Source organism: Balaenoptera physalus (assembly GCF_965194825.1).
Source record: "Balaenoptera physalus genome assembly, chromosome: 8".
In the NCBI taxonomy this organism is placed as follows: domain Eukaryota; kingdom Metazoa; phylum Chordata; class Mammalia; order Artiodactyla; family Balaenopteridae; genus Balaenoptera; species Balaenoptera physalus.
Window position 1 is genome coordinate 118,808,198 of NC_138887.1, and position 17,436 is coordinate 118,825,633.

Below are 17,436 nucleotides of genomic sequence, written 5' to 3' on the forward strand. Positions count from 1 at the left end.
CCAGTAAAGGCATGAGTGGCCACATGCTCATGAGACAGTTTCTCAAATTTCCTGGAAGTGAGTTTGGGGCACAGAGAAATGGGTTTCACAGCTTAGGAAGCAAATCAAGAGGTGGGCCAGGCTGAGGTGTGCTACGGGGGCCCAAATACGCCCCCGTAGGGTCCCTACGAGTTACCGAGGGTCTGCATATCCCAAAGAGCCACAGCCACACCCCCAAAGTCTCCCTCAGCTGAATGCCCCCCAGAAGCAGGCTGGACCCTCTGGAGCAGTGATTCAAGAGGGCTCAGAATCCAGCCAAAGAGGAGAGCCATTTGCTCGTCCTGCATGTCTGCGGCTCTGCGTCCTCCGGTGACACCTCCCCCTGGTGCCACCTCAGCTCATTACCTCTGCCACTTAACGCTCACTAACAACGAGCTCTCACTCGCAATCACACCGCAGGCACTTGGGGCGAAGACAGCCTCCAGCTGCTGCACGCCTGGCCCATGCCGCCCGCCTGTGCTGTCTAGACGCTAGCGCGGGGCCTGTCAGCATCCAAATGACAGCACGTGCCCAAGCCACCGGGCGTCAAAGTCGGCTCCCCGCCTGCGACTGCATGCACGGAATGAAGGCCAATTTTACGTCAATGTGACTCCAAAATAAAATGCCAGAAACTTCCCCCAGCACCTCGCCCCTCACCACCTTCATCACATGGGGAGGTCGGGGCTCCCGACTCCCCAGGAATCCTAGACTGAACCTCGTGATTGGGGCCACTCGGGGACCAGGTGTCACTACGATGTACTCACTGCTCCCAGAGCCTCCCAACCCCCCCGGTCTTCTCAAGCCTCCCCTCCCCCACCACCCATCCCTTCAGGTAGATCATCCCCCTTGGGCAAGGATGGAAACAGCCCAGGGCGCCCACCTACTGCTGCTGGGGAGCCCCTGAGGACTTACCTCAGTGCACCCAAAATCAGCTGCAATTTACAAGGATTCACTACGTAAGGGCCTGGCTCTGCTGTACCTCCCAGGGACCTGAGCTGCCTCCCCATCAGCCAGCCCCCCCATTCGACCTGGCCTCCACCTTCAGACACCCCAGAACTTTAGAGCTGCCCGGGAAGAATGTATTTAGTATACTAGCTCACACCTTTTCTCTAGGAGTCTGCATTTAAAAACCAACCCCACAGGCTAAGGAACACTTTTGCACTTAGGCTAGGGCAGTGGTTAGGTTGTGGGCCAGTGGGTCGGACCTTTGTCTGGGGGCCTTGATGAACTGCACGGGTTTCCGTGGTGACCAGCACCCGGTGCCGGGCTCTCTGCATCCAGGGCTGCTCCAGCTCTGGGCCAGCCAGGCTCCCCCTGCAGCCAGTGCCCTGCACCATTCCGCCCTGGGCCAACCGACCAGAGGGGTGCGGGGTAGAGAGGGGGCGGCGCTGCCCTGGCCTTCAGAGCGGCCCAGGCAGGAAAGCAAGTTCCTCTGCCCCTTCTCAGGGAGGAGAAGCTGAGAAAAGCACTCTCATTCGGCCCACCCCCTGCCCCCGAGTCACCAGCCTACCCCACCTTCCTGTTCTCTGAAAGCCAACTTCAAATTGCCCCTACGAAGGGCTTTCCTGACGTCTCCCTTGTCAGAGCCCGGAGGCCTGAGTCATTCACTCTGGCACTTCCTGTGGGATGGCCAAGTCTGCTCCCCATCCTGGACTGCCAGCCTAAGGGCGGGGACTGGGTCCCTCACACCTCCAGGGCCCTGAGAGCATCCCATCTGTTGCCAGGTGACTCCCACCGGTGAGGTGGCCGAAGTGACGGGTGGGGCTGGACTGGCAGAGCTCAGACCAGGCTGCAGGCTTCAGACCCACAGCTCCAACCCCTCCCTCCCCACAGATGGATGGGGCTCTGGGGCAGGCGGCCTCTCCACGTGGGGCCTCAGCACTCCCTTCTGGACCAGGGGCACCCAACGTGGGACCAGCTAGGCTGTCCTCCTCTCACACTGCAGGGAGGAGGCTCAGGAGGGTCCAACTGACGTGCAATGGGCCTGAGCGTGCCTCTGAGCCAGTGCAGGGCTGGCTGCCCCAGAGGCCCTGAAACAGGATGCCACCACCACCCTTCCTGACCCAAACAAAGCCCTGCCTGCAGCCTGGAAGGCTTTCAGGTGTTCGCCATACGTGTCTGGGGGTAGGTTTCTAGAGCCCAAGTTGTGCCAGGGCTCAGCAGGTTCCTGTTCCTCCCGACTGGCAGAAAGCATGTGTGCACACGTGTGTGTGGGGTGTTGGGCACATGGGTGCACTCACACACACGTGAGGACAAGGAGGTGTGTCTGAGGGTCTGGGGGTGGGGAGGAAGTGGAACAAGCCAGAGCACTAGACCATTTTCACATGAACCAAAACCTTGGCTTCAGGCTCACTCGTCCCTGTCTGCAATGGCTCTGAGAGGCAGGGCCCAGGGACGGCGGGAGGTAAGGGGACACTGAGCAAGAGGGAGGGCAATGGTGGCGGTAGCTGGCAGCAGGGTCTGGGCAGAGGCTCCAGCTGTCACAGGGGATGAGAAGAGGCACTGCCACGGGTCCAGATGGGGGCAGAAGTGCCAAGAGGGGGCCGTGGAGTGTGACCAGAGGCTGAGAGCCACCAGCTCTCAGTGGAGCCCCAGGGCTCCTGCTCCTGGGCTGGTGGGGGAAACAGCGCCTACCTGTACCACGGCGGGTGGGTGCTGAAGGCCTGGAGTCATAGGTGGCTGGGTCCTGCAGTGGGGGAGTCATCCAGTGCCCCCTCGGTGCCCGGGCCCAGAGCCTACTGTGCCTGCAGCACCAAGGGCCATTCTGAGGAGGATCTGAAAGGAGAGGGCAGTGGGAGGGGCGGGCCAGACCCCAAGCCCCAGAGGCAGACTCACAATGGGCCTGAGGATGCTGAGGGGCCTGCTGCGTAGACCCACTCCCTGGCACAGTCTGAGGAAGGCAGGAGGTGTGCAGGAAGGGACGAGGGGGCAGGCGAGGGCCAGCCCGGCTGGGTGGCATGAGGAGGAGTGTGGGGTGGGAGCAGTGTGAGTGCAGGAAGCCGTCAGAGGCGGGTCCTGCAGGACAGAGTTAGATGGACGAGAGCAGAGGATCCAGGCAGAGCCCAGGCCCTGGCAGGGCAGGCAAATTTGGGGGACTTGGCAATAGGCGGAGGAGGACCATCAGCCAGGTTGGGACCTGGATGACTTCTGGAGCTCAGGGACATCCCAAGGGAATCTAGGGTGGCCGGCAGGTAGAGCTGACCTGCTCTGTACTCTGCTCAGCTCACATGGAACCCTCCCTGTGTGCACAGCCTGGTTTCACCCCCATGTAAGAGCAGGACGGCTGTGGGCTGGGGTCAGAGCCCACCTTGTGAGTTGGAGTCCCTGGGCAGATGGTGGGGAGTCGGGGATGGGGGGGGGCAGCGCAGTACCTACAGGGGGCGGGGCTTGAGAGCAGTTCAGGGTCACGTGTAGGTGGTGTTGGTCAGAGGGCGACTCTGAGAAGGTGAGGAGGAAGGGGAGGCTAGGAGAGGAGGAAGATGCCAGCAGGGGAGATGTTACCAGCCCAGGGCTGGGAGGAGGTGCCCTGCAGGAAGGTGGGAGACAGAGGGACAATGTGAAGGGAGCGAGGTGTCCAGGCAAGAGGATGCCAAGTGGAGACAGGGCAGGTGCCAGGCGGTGGGGAGGAGGGGAGGGGAAGGAGGAGAGGTGCCAGAAAGGGGGGAGGAGGGGAGGTGCCAGGCAGGGGGGAGGAGAGGAGGTGCCAGGCAGGGTGGAGGTGCCAGACACAAGGGAGGAAGGGAGGTGCCAGGCAGGGGAGAGGAGGGCAGATACCAAGCAGGGGGGAGGAGGGGAGGTGCCAGGCAGGGGGGAGGAGGGGAAGTGCCAGGCAGGGGGAGAAAGGGAGGTGCCAGGCAGGGGGTGGAGAGGAGGGAGAGGATGCCAGTCAGAAGCAGGATGGGAAAGTGCTAGGCGGGGAGGAGCAGGTACAAGGCAGCTGGGGAGGAGGGAAGGTACCAGGCAGAAGGGTGCCAGGCAAAGGGAAAGAGGGGAAATGCAGGGGAGGGAGAAGGGGAAGGTACCAGGTAGGGGAAGGAGGGAAAGATGCCAGGCAGGGGTGAGGAAGGGGGAGAATCAGAAAGGAGGCGGGATGGGAGTTTGCCAGTCATGGAAGAGGTGCAAGAAAGGGAGTGGGGGGAGGTGCCAGGCAGGGGGAGGGAGAGAGTCAGTAGTGGGGGGGGGGAGATCAGGAAAGGAGGAGGGGAGGAAGAAGCCAGGCAGGGAGAAGGGGGTGCCAGGTAAGGGGAAGGTGCCAGGTAAGAGGAAGGTGCCAGGAAGGGAAAAGAAGGGAGGTGCCAGGCAAGGGGAGGAGGGGGTAGATGCCAGACGGGGTGGGGGGAGGGATGCCAGGCAGACGGGAGGAGAGGAGATACCAGGCAGGGGGGAGGAGGGATGCCAGGCAAGGGAAGGAGGGGTGATGCCAACAGAAGCAAGACGGGTACTGCCAAGCAGGGAAAGCCGAGGTGCCGGCGCAGCGCGGCGGCGCGGCGTCTCCTCCAAGGGCCTGGGACCGCGCGGCGCGGGTCGCTCACCTGCTCCCCCGGGACCCTGGCCCGGCGCGCGGCTGCTCGCTCCCAGCTCGGCGCTCGGCTCGGCCCCGGCGCCTGCGCCGCTGCAGCCCTGAGCGGGGGAGGCGCAGGGAGCGTCTGCAAAGAGCGAGGAGCTTAATAATGAGTTAGGGATCAGAGCAGGCAGCGTCGCCCCATCCATCCGAATATGTGATCGCCAGGCTAGGAGCACCGCGGCGCGCCCTTGCCGGGCCCATTGTGATCTGCAGTCTGTGCGCAGATGTGCCTTCGGTCTGTAGATGCACCTACGCGCCCGTGGATTCACACAGACCGTCAGAGCGTCTGATGTGACCGCAGGCGTTACCTACTCTAGGACCAGACACACACACACACACACACACACACACACACACACACACACACACACACACACACACACACACACACACACGCTGTGGGGTGGGGAGGGGGCTTTGGTTCCACTCCAGGTTCAGGGACAGGCTCTGACCCATGCCCCCCACCCGATTATGCACTTGACACTCATGGTCTAATCTGGGTTCCTCCCAGCTTTACTCCTGTCTCTGCAGGGACTCTGGCGGCCAAGAGAAGCCCTTTCTGGACGTCCAGCTAGATAGGCCGCTCTGGTCACCCCACGGGCTCGCTGTCTCTGTGAATCTGAGCACTCTGATTACCTCACATGAATGAAATCATACAGTATTTGCCCTTATGTGACAGGCTGATTTCACTTAGTATAAAGTCCTCAAGGTTCATCCATGCTGTAGCAGGTGTCAGAATTCCTTTCCTTCTAAGGCTGAATACGATTCTGTTGTCTGCAACAGAGAAAGACAAACAACATATGATAATCACTTATATGTGGAATCTAGAAAAATGATACAAATGAACTTATTTACAAAACAGAAATAGACTCACAGACATAGAAAACAAACATGGTTACCAAAGGGGGGGGGGAGAGGGATAAATTAGGAGTTTGGGATTAACACATACACACAACTATATACAAAATTCAATCATTTGTGAGTGAGACCTGGGGCTGTTCACTGTACTACTGCTTGAATAGCAAGAATTTGGAAACGTCTGAAGGTTCATCAACAGGTGACATAGTAAATAAATCACGTGACCGGTGTAAACAGGTGACAAGATAAATACACCACTCAATGAATCTATCAAATAGTAGGGCAGGAATTCCCTGGCGGTCCAGTGGTTAGGATTCTGTGCTTTCATTGCTGAAGGGCCCGGGTTCGATCTCTGGTGGGGGAACTAAGATCCTACAGGCTGTGCAGTGTGGACAAAAATGAAAGACAAAACAAAACAAAGCAAAAAAAAAAAAACCAGTAGGGAAACCCTCTATGTACTGATAGACAAGGATAGAGAAGAATCTCAAAGATGAGACAAGAGAATAAAAGGAAAATGTGCAGAACAGTGTGTAAAGCGTGCTGGTGTGTGTGTGTGTGTGTAAGTGCACGAACACACACACACAGGCTTCTGGACAGATACAGGAGAAACTGGTCACAGCAGCTGCCTCTGGTGAGGGGCTGGAGGACAGGGGTGGAGGGACATTTACTTTCCACTGTGTTTTCTTTTGTAGCTTTTGAATTTAGAATATTTTACCCATTCAAAAAATATGTAAAAGTTAACAAAAATCATTTATATCATCTTTTAGACTTTCAATATTTTCTGAACACCCACTATGTAAAATCAGACCACAAACCCATGAACCCATACAGGACCCTTTGTCTGTTCATCTCCCTCAGGCTTTCTGCGCTTCTTCCTAGAGCTGGTATTACTGTGGGCCCGGCCCTGTACTAGGCTCTGTGGGGCAGGGATATGAGACGCCTCTGGACCAGGTGGGGGATTAATACAGGTAAATAGCTCACTACACCAGGTAGAAGGAAGGAGACCAGTCACAGAGGCCAGCCCCAATGCTGGGGGTTACAGCAAGTAGAATGGAGGGTGCCAGGGACTGTGGGGAAGCAGGAATGGGGAGTTAGTGTTAATGGGGACAGAATTTGTGTTGCTAGATGAAAATAGTTCTGTGGATGGACGGTGGTGATTAACAACGTGAACGTAGTTAATGCCACAGAACTGTACACTTAAAAATGGTTAAGATGGTAAATTTTCTTTTATTTGTATTTTACCACAATTAAAAAAAACTTTCTAATGCTCCTAGAAAGTAAGAAAGATGTGGGATTTCCCTGGTGGTCCAGTGGTTAAGACTCCACGCTTCCACTGCAGAGGGGCACGGGTTCAAGCCCTGGTCAGGGAACTAAGATCCCACATGCCACATGCCCCACCCCACCCCACCCCCACCCCCGCCAAAAAAGAGTAAGAAAGACGTGTTTCCTCACCCTCACCACGTGTCCAGCGCTATATCAGGTGTTTGTTCTTCCCAACAGCCCTGCAGGACGGACATTATTATTTGCATTTACAGAAGATAAAACACGAAGTTCTGGGAGGTCAAGTGACACGTCCGAGGCCATGTAACTCGCACGTGGCAGAGCTGGGGTTCAAATCCACATCGGTTGGGCTTCTTCCCATGCCCCCCCACAGGCAACTCTGCGGAAGAGGGTGGGGGGTACGTTCATGGAAGAGGCAGCCTTGGTGCTGAGTCTTTTTTTTTTTTTTTTTAACATCTTTATTGGAGTATAATTGTTTTACAATGTTGTGTTAGTTTCTGCTGTATAACAAAGTGAGTCAGCTATACATATACATATATTCCAATATACCCTCCCTCTTGCGTCTCCCTCCCACCCTCCCTATCCCACCCCTCTAGGTGGTCACAAAGCACCGAGCTGATCTCCCTGTGCTATGCGGCTGCTTCCCACTAGCTATTTATTTTACATTTGGTAGTGTATATATGTCCATGCTGCTCTCTCACTTCGTCCCAGCTTACCCTCCCCACCCCGCCGTGTCCTCAAGTCCATTCTCTACATCTGCATCTTTATTCTCAGCCATAAAAAGAAACGAAATTGAGTTATTTGTAGTGAGGTGGATGGACCTAGAGTCTGTCATACAGAGTGAGGTAAGTCAGAAAGAGAAAAACAAATACCGTATGCTAACACATATATATGAAATCTAAAAAAAAATGGTTCTGATGGTGCTGAGTCTTGAGGAACCAAGCACCGGCCTGGTGAACCGAAGGAGCAGGCAAAGGAGCCTGCCCGGTGCAGGGGTCCGGGGTGCTTGCCCAGGAGTTCGTGCTTTGTCCCGGGCTGGTGGGCACCAGCAAGGGGCTGCTGTACCTTCTGGAGTTCTGGGCTTTCCTTGGGGTTTTCAGGACTCGTCAGCCCCCTCCCCGGCTTCACTGTCCCCCAAACATACCCACAGATCAGGACAGGGAAGGTACAAAGATTCCAGAAACCGCTCTGAGAGTTAATCAGATTTTTTCTGATTTAGTGCTTTTCTTTTCTTAAAGGGTCCTCCCTCAATTGTATAAACTTCAGGCCCCACAGATACCTGGACGTGGTCCTGACTGAACCCACAGAATGAACTGTGAGTGCTCTTCTTCTCCTGGGCAACTTTTGTTTTTCTCTGGAGTTCATAATTAGCTTAAAAAATACTTTATTTTTTAGAGCAATTTTAGATTCACAGCAAAATGGGGTAGAAAGTACAGAGGGTTCCCATATACCCCCGAGCCCCCCAACCCCGACACACGGCCTCCCCCATCATCAACATCCCCCAGCAGAGGGGTACACTTGTAACTATTGATGAACATACACTGACACATCACAATCACCCAAAGTCCATAGTTTACATGAGGGTTCACTCTTGGCGTTGTACATTCTCTGGGTTTGGATAAATGTATAAGGACATGTATCCAGCATTATAGTATCATCCAGAGTAGTTTCACTGCCTAAAGTCCTCCGTGCTGTCTATTCATCTTTCCCTCTCCTAACCCCTGGCAACCGCTGATTTTTAACTGTTTCCATAGCTTTGCCTTTTTCAGAAGGTCATATACTTAGAATCATACAGGATGTAGCTTTTTCAGATTGGCTTCTTTCACTTCGAAATATGCATTTAAGGCTCCTCCTTTAATGTCTCCTTGTGGCTTGATAGTTCATTTCTTTTCAGAATAATATTCCATTGTGTGGAGGCACCACAATAATAATTACCTTTTTAAAAATAATCCTTGTTTGTTTGTTTGTTTGCTTAGTTTTCTATGTACTTATCAAATCAACCCCAAAGCTCTGCAGACTATCTAGACCTCTTTTCAGGGCACTCAGGCTCTATAGGCTCTTCTGGAGCCTTCTGACCTGTTCCACCCGGACTGGCTGCCCACAGCTGTCATCCTGGAATCTCCCTTCACCTTAAGCTTGGGAATTCTCTTCACAGCTCTACTGTTCTTTCATTCATTCGACGAGTTGGTGTTGAGAGCTTACTGTATGCCTGGTGTTGTTTTGGGAACTAGGATACAGCAATGAATAAAATGAACCAAAAACTTTCTTCCCACTCGGAACTTGACTTCAAATGGGAAAGACAGACAACAAGTAAGAAAAATATGTGAGATGTTCATTCCAGGCATGCAAGGCTGCTTCAATATTAAAAAATCTATCAATGTTGGGACTTCCCTGGTGGTCCAGTGGGTAAGAAGACTCTGCCCTCCCAATGCAGGGGGCCCGGGTTCAATCCCTGGTCGGGGAACTAGGTCCCGCATGCATGCTGCAACTAAGAGTTCGCATGCCGCAACTAAGAAGTCCGCATGCTGCAACAGAGATCCTGCGTGTCGCAACTAAGACCCGGAGCAGCCAAAATAAATAAATATTTTTAAAAAAATCTATCAATGTAACCTACCATATTAACAGGCTGAAGAAGTAAAATCAAACGATCACATCAATCAATGCAGAGAAAGCATTTGACAAAATTCAACACCCATTCATGATAAAAACTCTCAGAAAAACTGGAATAGAGGGAACTTCCTCAACTTGTTAAAGGGCATCTACAGAACACCTTGAGCTAACACTACACTTAACTGTGAAAAACTGAATGCTTTTCCCCTAAGATCCAGAACAAGGCAAAAATGTCCACTCTCGTTACTCTTATTCAACACATTGCTGGAAGTTCTAGCCAGAGCAACAAGGCAAAAAAAGGAAAGAAAAGACATAGAAATCATAAAGAAGAAATAAAAGTATCCCTATCTGAAGATGACATGACTGTCTACACAGAGAATCCCAATAAATCTTTAAAAAAAGCCCACAAACAAACCTCCTAGAACTAATAAGTGAGTTCTGCAAGGCCACAGATTATAAAAGGACACAAAAATCAATAGCATTTCTATGTACTAGCAATGACCATGTGGACACTGAAATTAAAAAAACAATACCATTTACAATTACTCAAAAGATGTAAATATTTAGTGTAAATATAACATGTGCAGGATTTATATGCTGAAACTACCCAGTGATGATGAAAGAAATCAAAGAAAACCGAAATAAATGGAGAGACATAGCATGTTGATGGTTTGGAAGATTCGACCTAGTAAAGACATCAATTCTTTCAAAATTGATATTCAGGTTAACTCAATTCCTATCAAAATCCCAGCAAGAGTTTTTGTAGATAAAGAGAAGATTATTTTAAAATTTATATAAAAAGGCAAAGGAACTAGAGTACCTAACACATTTTTGAAAAAGAAGAATAAAGTGGAAGAATCACTCTCCCCCATGTTGAGGCTTATTCTATAGCTACAGTAATCAAGACAATGTGATATTGGCAGAGGGATAGATACGTAGATCAATAGAACAGAACAGAGAACCCAGAAATAAACTCACACAAATATGCTCAACTCATTTTTGACAGAAGTGCAAAAGCAATTCAATGGAGAAAAGATAACCTTTCACCAGATGGTGCGGGAACAACTGGACATCCAAAGACACAAAAATGAACTCCACTTAACTCTCACACCTTATACAACATTAACTCAAAATGGGTCACAGATTTGAATGTAAAAGATAAAACTACAAAGCTCTTAGAAAAAATATCAGAGAAAATCTTTGGGATCTAGGGCAAGGTGAAGAGTTCTTTGACTTGACACCAAATGCACCATCCATAAAAGGAAAAACTGACAAATATTTTTTAAAATTTCTCTTGAACGACTCTGCTAAGAAGATGACAATAAAGGCTAAAGGATAGGAGAAAATATGTATAAAACACATATCAGACAAATGACTAGTATTTAGACTATACAAAGAATGCTTAAAACTCAGAGGTAAAAAACCCCCAGACAATCCAATCAGAAAATGAGCAAAAGACATGAACAGACACTTCACCAAAGAGGACATAAGGGTGGTAAATAAGCCCATGGAAGGCTGTTCACTACCTCTAACCATTAGACTACACAACTATCAGAATGGCTAAAACAGAAACTAGTGACAATACCTAATGCCAGTGAAGATGTAGAGAAACTGAACGACTCACCCATACATTACTGGTGGGAATGCAAACTGGTCCTCTGGAACACAGTTTGGCATTTTCTTATAAAACTACACACTCACTTAACACAGTAATTGCACTCTTGGGCATTTGTCCCAGAGAAATGAAAACTTATGTTCACCCCAAAATCTGCCTATGAATGTTCATAGCAGCTTTATTCATAATAGCCCCAACCTGGAAGCCACCCAAGTGTCCTTTGGTGGGTGAATGGTGGGTTAAACAAACTTGCATATCCATCCCATGGGCTCCCACTAAGCAATGAAAAGGAATAAGCTATTGGTACATACAACTACACAGGTGACACTCAAAATAAGTATGCTGAGTGAAAAAAGCTAGTTTCAAAGGTTACATACTGTGTGATTCCATTTATATAACATCCTTGAAATGACAAAATTATAGCGATGGAGAACAGATTAGTGGTTGCCAGGTGTTAAGGAGGGAGTGGGGATGGGAGGGAAGTGGGTGTGGCTCTAAAGGGCAACTTGAGGAATTCTGTGGTGATGGGAATGGTCCTGTCTTCACTGCTGTGCGAAGTTGGTAATGGGTCCCAGAGGTAGGTCCAAACCTAGTGCCCAGAACCTGTAAATGCTGCCTTCTTTGGAGAAAAGGTCTTTGCAGATGTAATTAAATTAAGGATCTTGAGATCAGGAGATTATCCTGGATTATCCGTGTGGGCTTCAAATGTCATTACAAGTGTCCTTATAAGAGAGAGGCAGAAGGAGATTACACATGCGTGGGCACGCACGCACAGGAGAAGGTGATGTGAAGACAGAGGTGAGGAAGGTGCAGTGGACCAGCCACCTGAAGCTGGAAAAAGCAAGGAGCAGATTCTCTCCTAGAGCCCCCGGAAGGGGAGATAGCGCTGCCTACACCTTGGTTTGGGACTTCTCGCCTGCGCAATTGTGAGAGAATAAATTTCTATTGCTTTAAGTCACCTAGTTGGTGGTAATTTTTACAGTAGCCACAGATAACTAACATATTCACTGTATATTATACAATAGTTTTGCAAGAGGTCACCATTGGGAAAAACTGAAGGATAAACAGGGCCTCTCTGTATTATTTCTTACAACTGTATGTGAATTGACAATTATCCCCAAATAAAAAGTTTAATTTATAAAAACTAGGGAAGGGAGATGAAAAGTTCGCTATGGGAGCGGGGTCAGGAGGGAATACCAAGTGCAAAGGCCCTCGGTTTATGGGCCTGTGTATTAAAGGAACCTGGGTGTAGCTGGAAGCTCTGAGGTCAGAGAGATAACAGCCTCTGTGTGTATGGGGGGTGGGGAGGAGGGACCACGCAGGGCCCTGTAGGCTATTTTGAGAGCCTTGCCTTTTACTGTGAATGAGATGGGAAAGTGTTGGAGGGTTTGAGCAGGACAGACATGATCTGACTTACGTGGAACTGGACCAATACGGCTGCCATGCTGAGCAGTCACGGTAGGGGTCAAGGCAAGAGCAAGGAGGCCAGATGGGAGGCTGTCCAATCACTCAGGTGATACAGAGACCGGATTTGAATAAAAGGTAGTAATAGAGATGGTGAGAAATAGTTGCATTCCGAGTATATTTGGAAAGCAGAGCCACTGGGATTTGCTCGCAGGTTGACCCTGGGTGTGGCAGTCCTGCAGGTTACAAGGACTGAGCCGAGCCCCCCCCCCCCGCCCCCCGCAGAGGACGGAGCTGCCGTGCACTCACGGCATGGCGTGAGTGCCGGGAGGAACGTGTTTGAAAAGAGGTCGGGGCTCCATTCTGCACGTGATGCATTTGAGATGCTTGTTAGACATTCAAGAAGAGATGTCCAGTTGGCATTTGGATGTAGGCATCGGGCGTTTAGGCTGGAAATGTACATGTAGCAGTCAATGTTTAGAAAGTGTTAATGCCACAAGACTGGATGAGGGTCCCAAGAGAATGAACATGGTTAGGGAAGAGGTCCAAAGCCTGAACCTTGGGGAAGTCCAGCGTTAAGGGGTCAGATAACAGGAGAAACCAAGAAAGGATGAGGAGAAGGGTCCGTCACAAATTAGGAGGAAAACCAGAGGAATGTAGCGTCCTGGAAGGCAGTTTGAGGAAGCATTCAAGGGAGAAGGCAGTGGTCACTGCGACAAATTTTGCCGATTGTCACTGAAGTCGAAGACTGAGCAGCGGCCACAGGCTATAGCCCTGAGGAGGCCGTTGGTGAACGTGGTAGCAACAGCCTTGGTGAGTCCAGGGGGCAAAGGGAAGAAGAGGAATTACAGACACAAGTACCCTTCAGAGAAGTTTTGCAGTGAAGCAGTAGCTGGAGGGAGAAATGGGGTGGCAAAGCTTTCTTTAAATTGGGAGAATTAAGAACATGTTCGTAGCTGATAAGAAAGAGCCAGTGGAGGGACAAATGAATGATGCTGGGAGGGAGGGAACGATTTCTGGAACAATGTCCTTGCGTAGGTGAGAGGGGAGAGCACGGGTCGTTCATCTATGGCAGCAGTTTTCAACCTTGGATGGACATTAAAGTCATCTGGGAGCATTTAAAGATCTCCAGCCCAGGCCACACCCCTAACCCATTAACTCGGGGTCTCTGGGATGACTTAGCAGAGAACGGGCAGGAGGGGAGAGTTTGGGGGCACAGAGGCAGGTGGGTGGGCAGAGTGATTGTGGGAGAAGCTCTCTTCTGACTGCTGCTGCTTCCTTGGTAAAATGGGAGCAAACTCACTACTGAGTGTGAGGATGGAGGAGGAGATTTTGGAGGCTTGAGGACAGGAGAAGCTTTGGGTGAGGATTTGGGCATGCGAAGACTGCAGTCATGTTAATGACGAGGTCTAGGGTAAGACTGTGGAAGCGAGTGGCTGAGGGAGGGTGGAGATCAGGATCAGAGCGGGAGACGAGTTTACGAAACTGAGAGGCCAAGATTCTGGAAGTATCCTCTACGTGGACAGTCCACTTATCAGGAATTAAGACGGCAGCAATGGTGGAGAGAGTGACAACGAGCTAGAAGGATTCTCTCTGGACCCCAGACAGTGTAGGTGTGGAGCTGGGGGAGGGGCAGCTCTTCCATCACCCTCGCCATGCTATTATTTAGGCTTCAGCAAAATTGAACTTCCTAAAGATCCCAGATATTGTGTTGGAATTCCTGTTTCTTGTAACCCATATCATCCTCTTTCTTTAATTCCTTGTTTGGATGGTAGTTCTTCATAAGTTATTATTATTATTATGATTGCTAAGACTATTGCAGTAGTCCCCTTACTAGTGTTCCTGCTTTTAGTCTTGTTTCATTCCACTTGTTCACTGACACACCCCACGTCTTCTCCACATTTCCTCCAGAGTAACTTTCTGAACCACCAAACCTGACCTGGTTACTTCCTTGTTTAAAACCCTGCAATCACTCACTGTCCCTAACAACGCTATCACTTGCTGTGCCAGGCACTGCTTTAAGTGTTTCACATGCCTTCTTTAATCTAATCCTCAGTCACTCCAAAGGTGTGTCCTATCATTATCCTTATTTTATAGGGGATGAAACTGAGGCACAGAGAGGTTAGGTGGCTTGTCCCGTGTGTGGAAAACTGACATTATCACAGTATACAAAGCCTCTCATAACTGGTCACCCTCTCTGTACAGCTTCCTTTCTTACCACTTCCTCCCACCTTAAACTTTATGCTCCAGTAAAGCTGAATGACTTAAAGGTCCGAAGATCAGTCAAGCTCCCAGCAGGAAGTATATGGCACAGAAAGAAGGTTTAATTGAAGAAAGTTAATGAAGGGCCTCTTTACGAGATGTGGGCAGCGCTAAAGGAACCAATCATGATGAGGCGGCATCCAGACACTAGCGCCAGACGGAGACCAAGGGGGCAAGGAGAGGGGATGGCACTGTCAGGACCACATGGGGTCAAGGCTGCGGAAGAGGGTCTGCCCAGCAGGGACCGTAGGGACATGCAGACACTGTGGAAACCTTGATAAATCCCCTGACCTACCTCTGATGTCCCGCAGCGCTTCCACTGGCCACATCCAACTAGAAGCCGGAAGGTGAGGGAGTCCGGACGATGCAGTCTGTCAAGGTCAGCCTCCTGGGACACAAAGCAGGCAGGAGAAGGACGGAGGACAGATCAGGAGAGACTTTTTGTCCTTTGCTTAGAGGAATAAATCTTGCGGTCCCACCCAGGGGAAACACCAAGTCCCATCAGCCACTGATCACAGCGAGGTGCTCTCAGTCGGTCATAATTCCAATAGGAATAGCGTTAGTGATCGACACTGCTCTGCATAGAAAGTAACAGGAAAAAAGGAAGAAAGAGAAAGCCCACTTGTTGCTGGTCACAAGACCTAAGCTGCTGCTCTCAGCTTCCTTCTTCCACTGCCCCGTCTGTATTTCCCTTGCCTTTTGACAGGGGTGGCCCCATTCTTCATTCCCATAAGATTCAAGTTCTTAGCTGTCCTACCTTTCTTGAGTCACCAGTTTCCCGCTGGCCATTATTTTTGGACTGAGGAGACTGTGAGGCACTCCAGCAAACCCTCTGGTTCAGATACTGTCCTCCGTGGCCTATCCTGTGCCCGCAATCCAATTTCCCCCGGTAACTGCGACCAGTCAGCCCGACCAGTACAGTTGGTTCAGCAGCACGAGAAGCCCCAAAGCGGCCAGTAGTAAACCTGAGCTTCCAATGTAATGGGATCAAGATTGTGTTCGCTGGGGACAGTGCTCCTTCTTGAACACTAGCACCTCCAAACCTACTGAGCCCAAGGCTATGCGGGAGAAGCAAACGTTCTGTAAGAGGGCTGTTTGATGAAGTAGCGAGAGAGGCATTTCTTCGTCCACCCTAGCCCTTCTGCACATCCACACACCCAATGAGTACTTCATGCCTCTCCTCTCTCCTGGAATCTCTCCAGGTTACACTGGAGACCAACTCGCGTCTCTGGGGGTACCCTGTCAAAGAACAGGCCCTGTGTATTCTGGCTATGGGGGAAATAGCACCCTATATAGGTGGTATCTCCCAGAGGAGACACCACACCCTCGAGGAGGGCACCTAGCCTTGCAGGGTGCTGGCCTCCAGTGGGTGCCAAAACTGAGCCTTCAGGAGTCCATTCCCCGGTTCATCTAAACAGCTGCAACTGAGTATTTCGGTAACTGTGCACAGACCAGTGAATTCCTTGGGCATGAACTCAGTGCCACACATCTTTTGCTCTATAATGAGTTCCTTGGTTGGAGAGGGTGTTGTGTGGGTTACCATGACAACGAATAGGGCATTCTGAAAATCTGGTGCCGGCAGAAGCTCTGCAAGTAGGGAAAGAAAGTCTGTATCTGGAACAGGACTCCATTCCTAAGGGAACAAATGACTGGCTCCCTCCATGAAGGAACAATACAGATTATTAGGCTGGTCCGCCATGTCGGGGATTCAGCATCGCTCTTTGTTCGTATTTCTCAGTCCGGGACCTCAGTGGAGATGACATGCGTGCCGGCCCTAGTGAGGAGTACCTACTGAAAAAGCACCGGGGGGAGGGCCAGAGAGGCTGACGGACATTCACAGGACAGACGGGTCATTTCATCAGCCTGATGACCCAGATCCTCTTCTGCCCCTGATGGGAACTTACACGACCCCTTTGTGTCTTCACCTGATGCCCCTTCTGGGACTTCCGTCCATGGACCTCTTTCCCAGACTTCCTGGTCTTGACCATTAGAGGTGCCCGACCAGCCAGCCAGTCTGTTGCCCGTCGCTCATTAGTCAGTGTAGATCCAGAGCCCCAGCCACCTCTCCTGCAAAGCAAAGCAGATGACCAGACTGGCCAAAACGGGACCACCAGGCGGCTCTCCCTTCACTACTGTCTTTCAGGACCATCCCTGAGTGGGACTTGATGCAGTGGTCGCACACCTCCATTTGACGGCAGCTATTGCACAAAGCCCCCTGTGAACAACAGACTGATTCTCCCTCCTCTGTTGCGTAGGCGTAGGGAGCTCCTCGTGAAGCTGTAGAGAGAATACGTTTCTGTTGCGTAGGCCACCAAGTTTGTGGTGATGCGTTACAGAAGCCACAAGAAACAAAACTACCTTCCTAAGCCTCGGTTTCCTCGTCTACAAAACGCGTAGGGGGCTCCTTTGGGTGGGAGAAGAGACACTCCCGGGAGGCTGCAGGGGGGACTCCCCAAGGCCCAGCTCATCCCCCTTGTCCCCCCTCATCTCCCCTGGACCGCACAGGTGCAGGTCGGCCCCGTGGGTCCCAGTACTATGTGACCCAACTGGCCAGAGCTGATCCAGGTCAGCAGACCCGTGTCCTTCTGATCTACTCGGTGTCTCCCCCGCTGGCTGGGCTGCAACAAGCCTCCTCCAGCTCCCAGGGCCTCCGTTTCCCGTCACATGGGCCAGAGGTTGGGAGGAAGCCTGGAAGGAGAGAGTAGCTAAAGCCAAGGGGAGAGAGGAGCTGAGAGCACAGGAAGGGGTACTGGGCAGGGGTGCCCTGTCGGGATGAACAGCACTGAGCAAATCAAGTGAGCCCACCTTGGGGCCACCTGCTAGC

General features: G+C 51.2%; 1 protein-coding gene across 2 annotated transcripts in view; it reads right to left on the reverse strand.

Moving 5' to 3' along the window:
• SMARCD3 (SWI/SNF related BAF chromatin remodeling complex subunit D3) overlaps positions 1 to 4,669 on the reverse strand; it is a 33,612-nt gene extending 28,943 nt beyond the window's left edge. For both annotated transcript variants that reach the window (XM_082473806.1, XM_082473803.1), the window contains exons 1-2: positions 4,551 to 4,669; positions 2,653 to 2,793 (exon numbers count right to left, since the gene is read on the reverse strand). In XM_082473806.1, the coding sequence (XP_082329932.1) occupies positions 2,653 to 2,691 (39 nt within the window). In that variant the 5' untranslated portion in view covers positions 2,692 to 2,793; positions 4,551 to 4,669. The remainder of the gene's footprint in view (positions 1 to 2,652; positions 2,794 to 4,550) is intronic.
• Between the last annotated feature and the right edge of the window lie 12,767 nt (positions 4,670 to 17,436).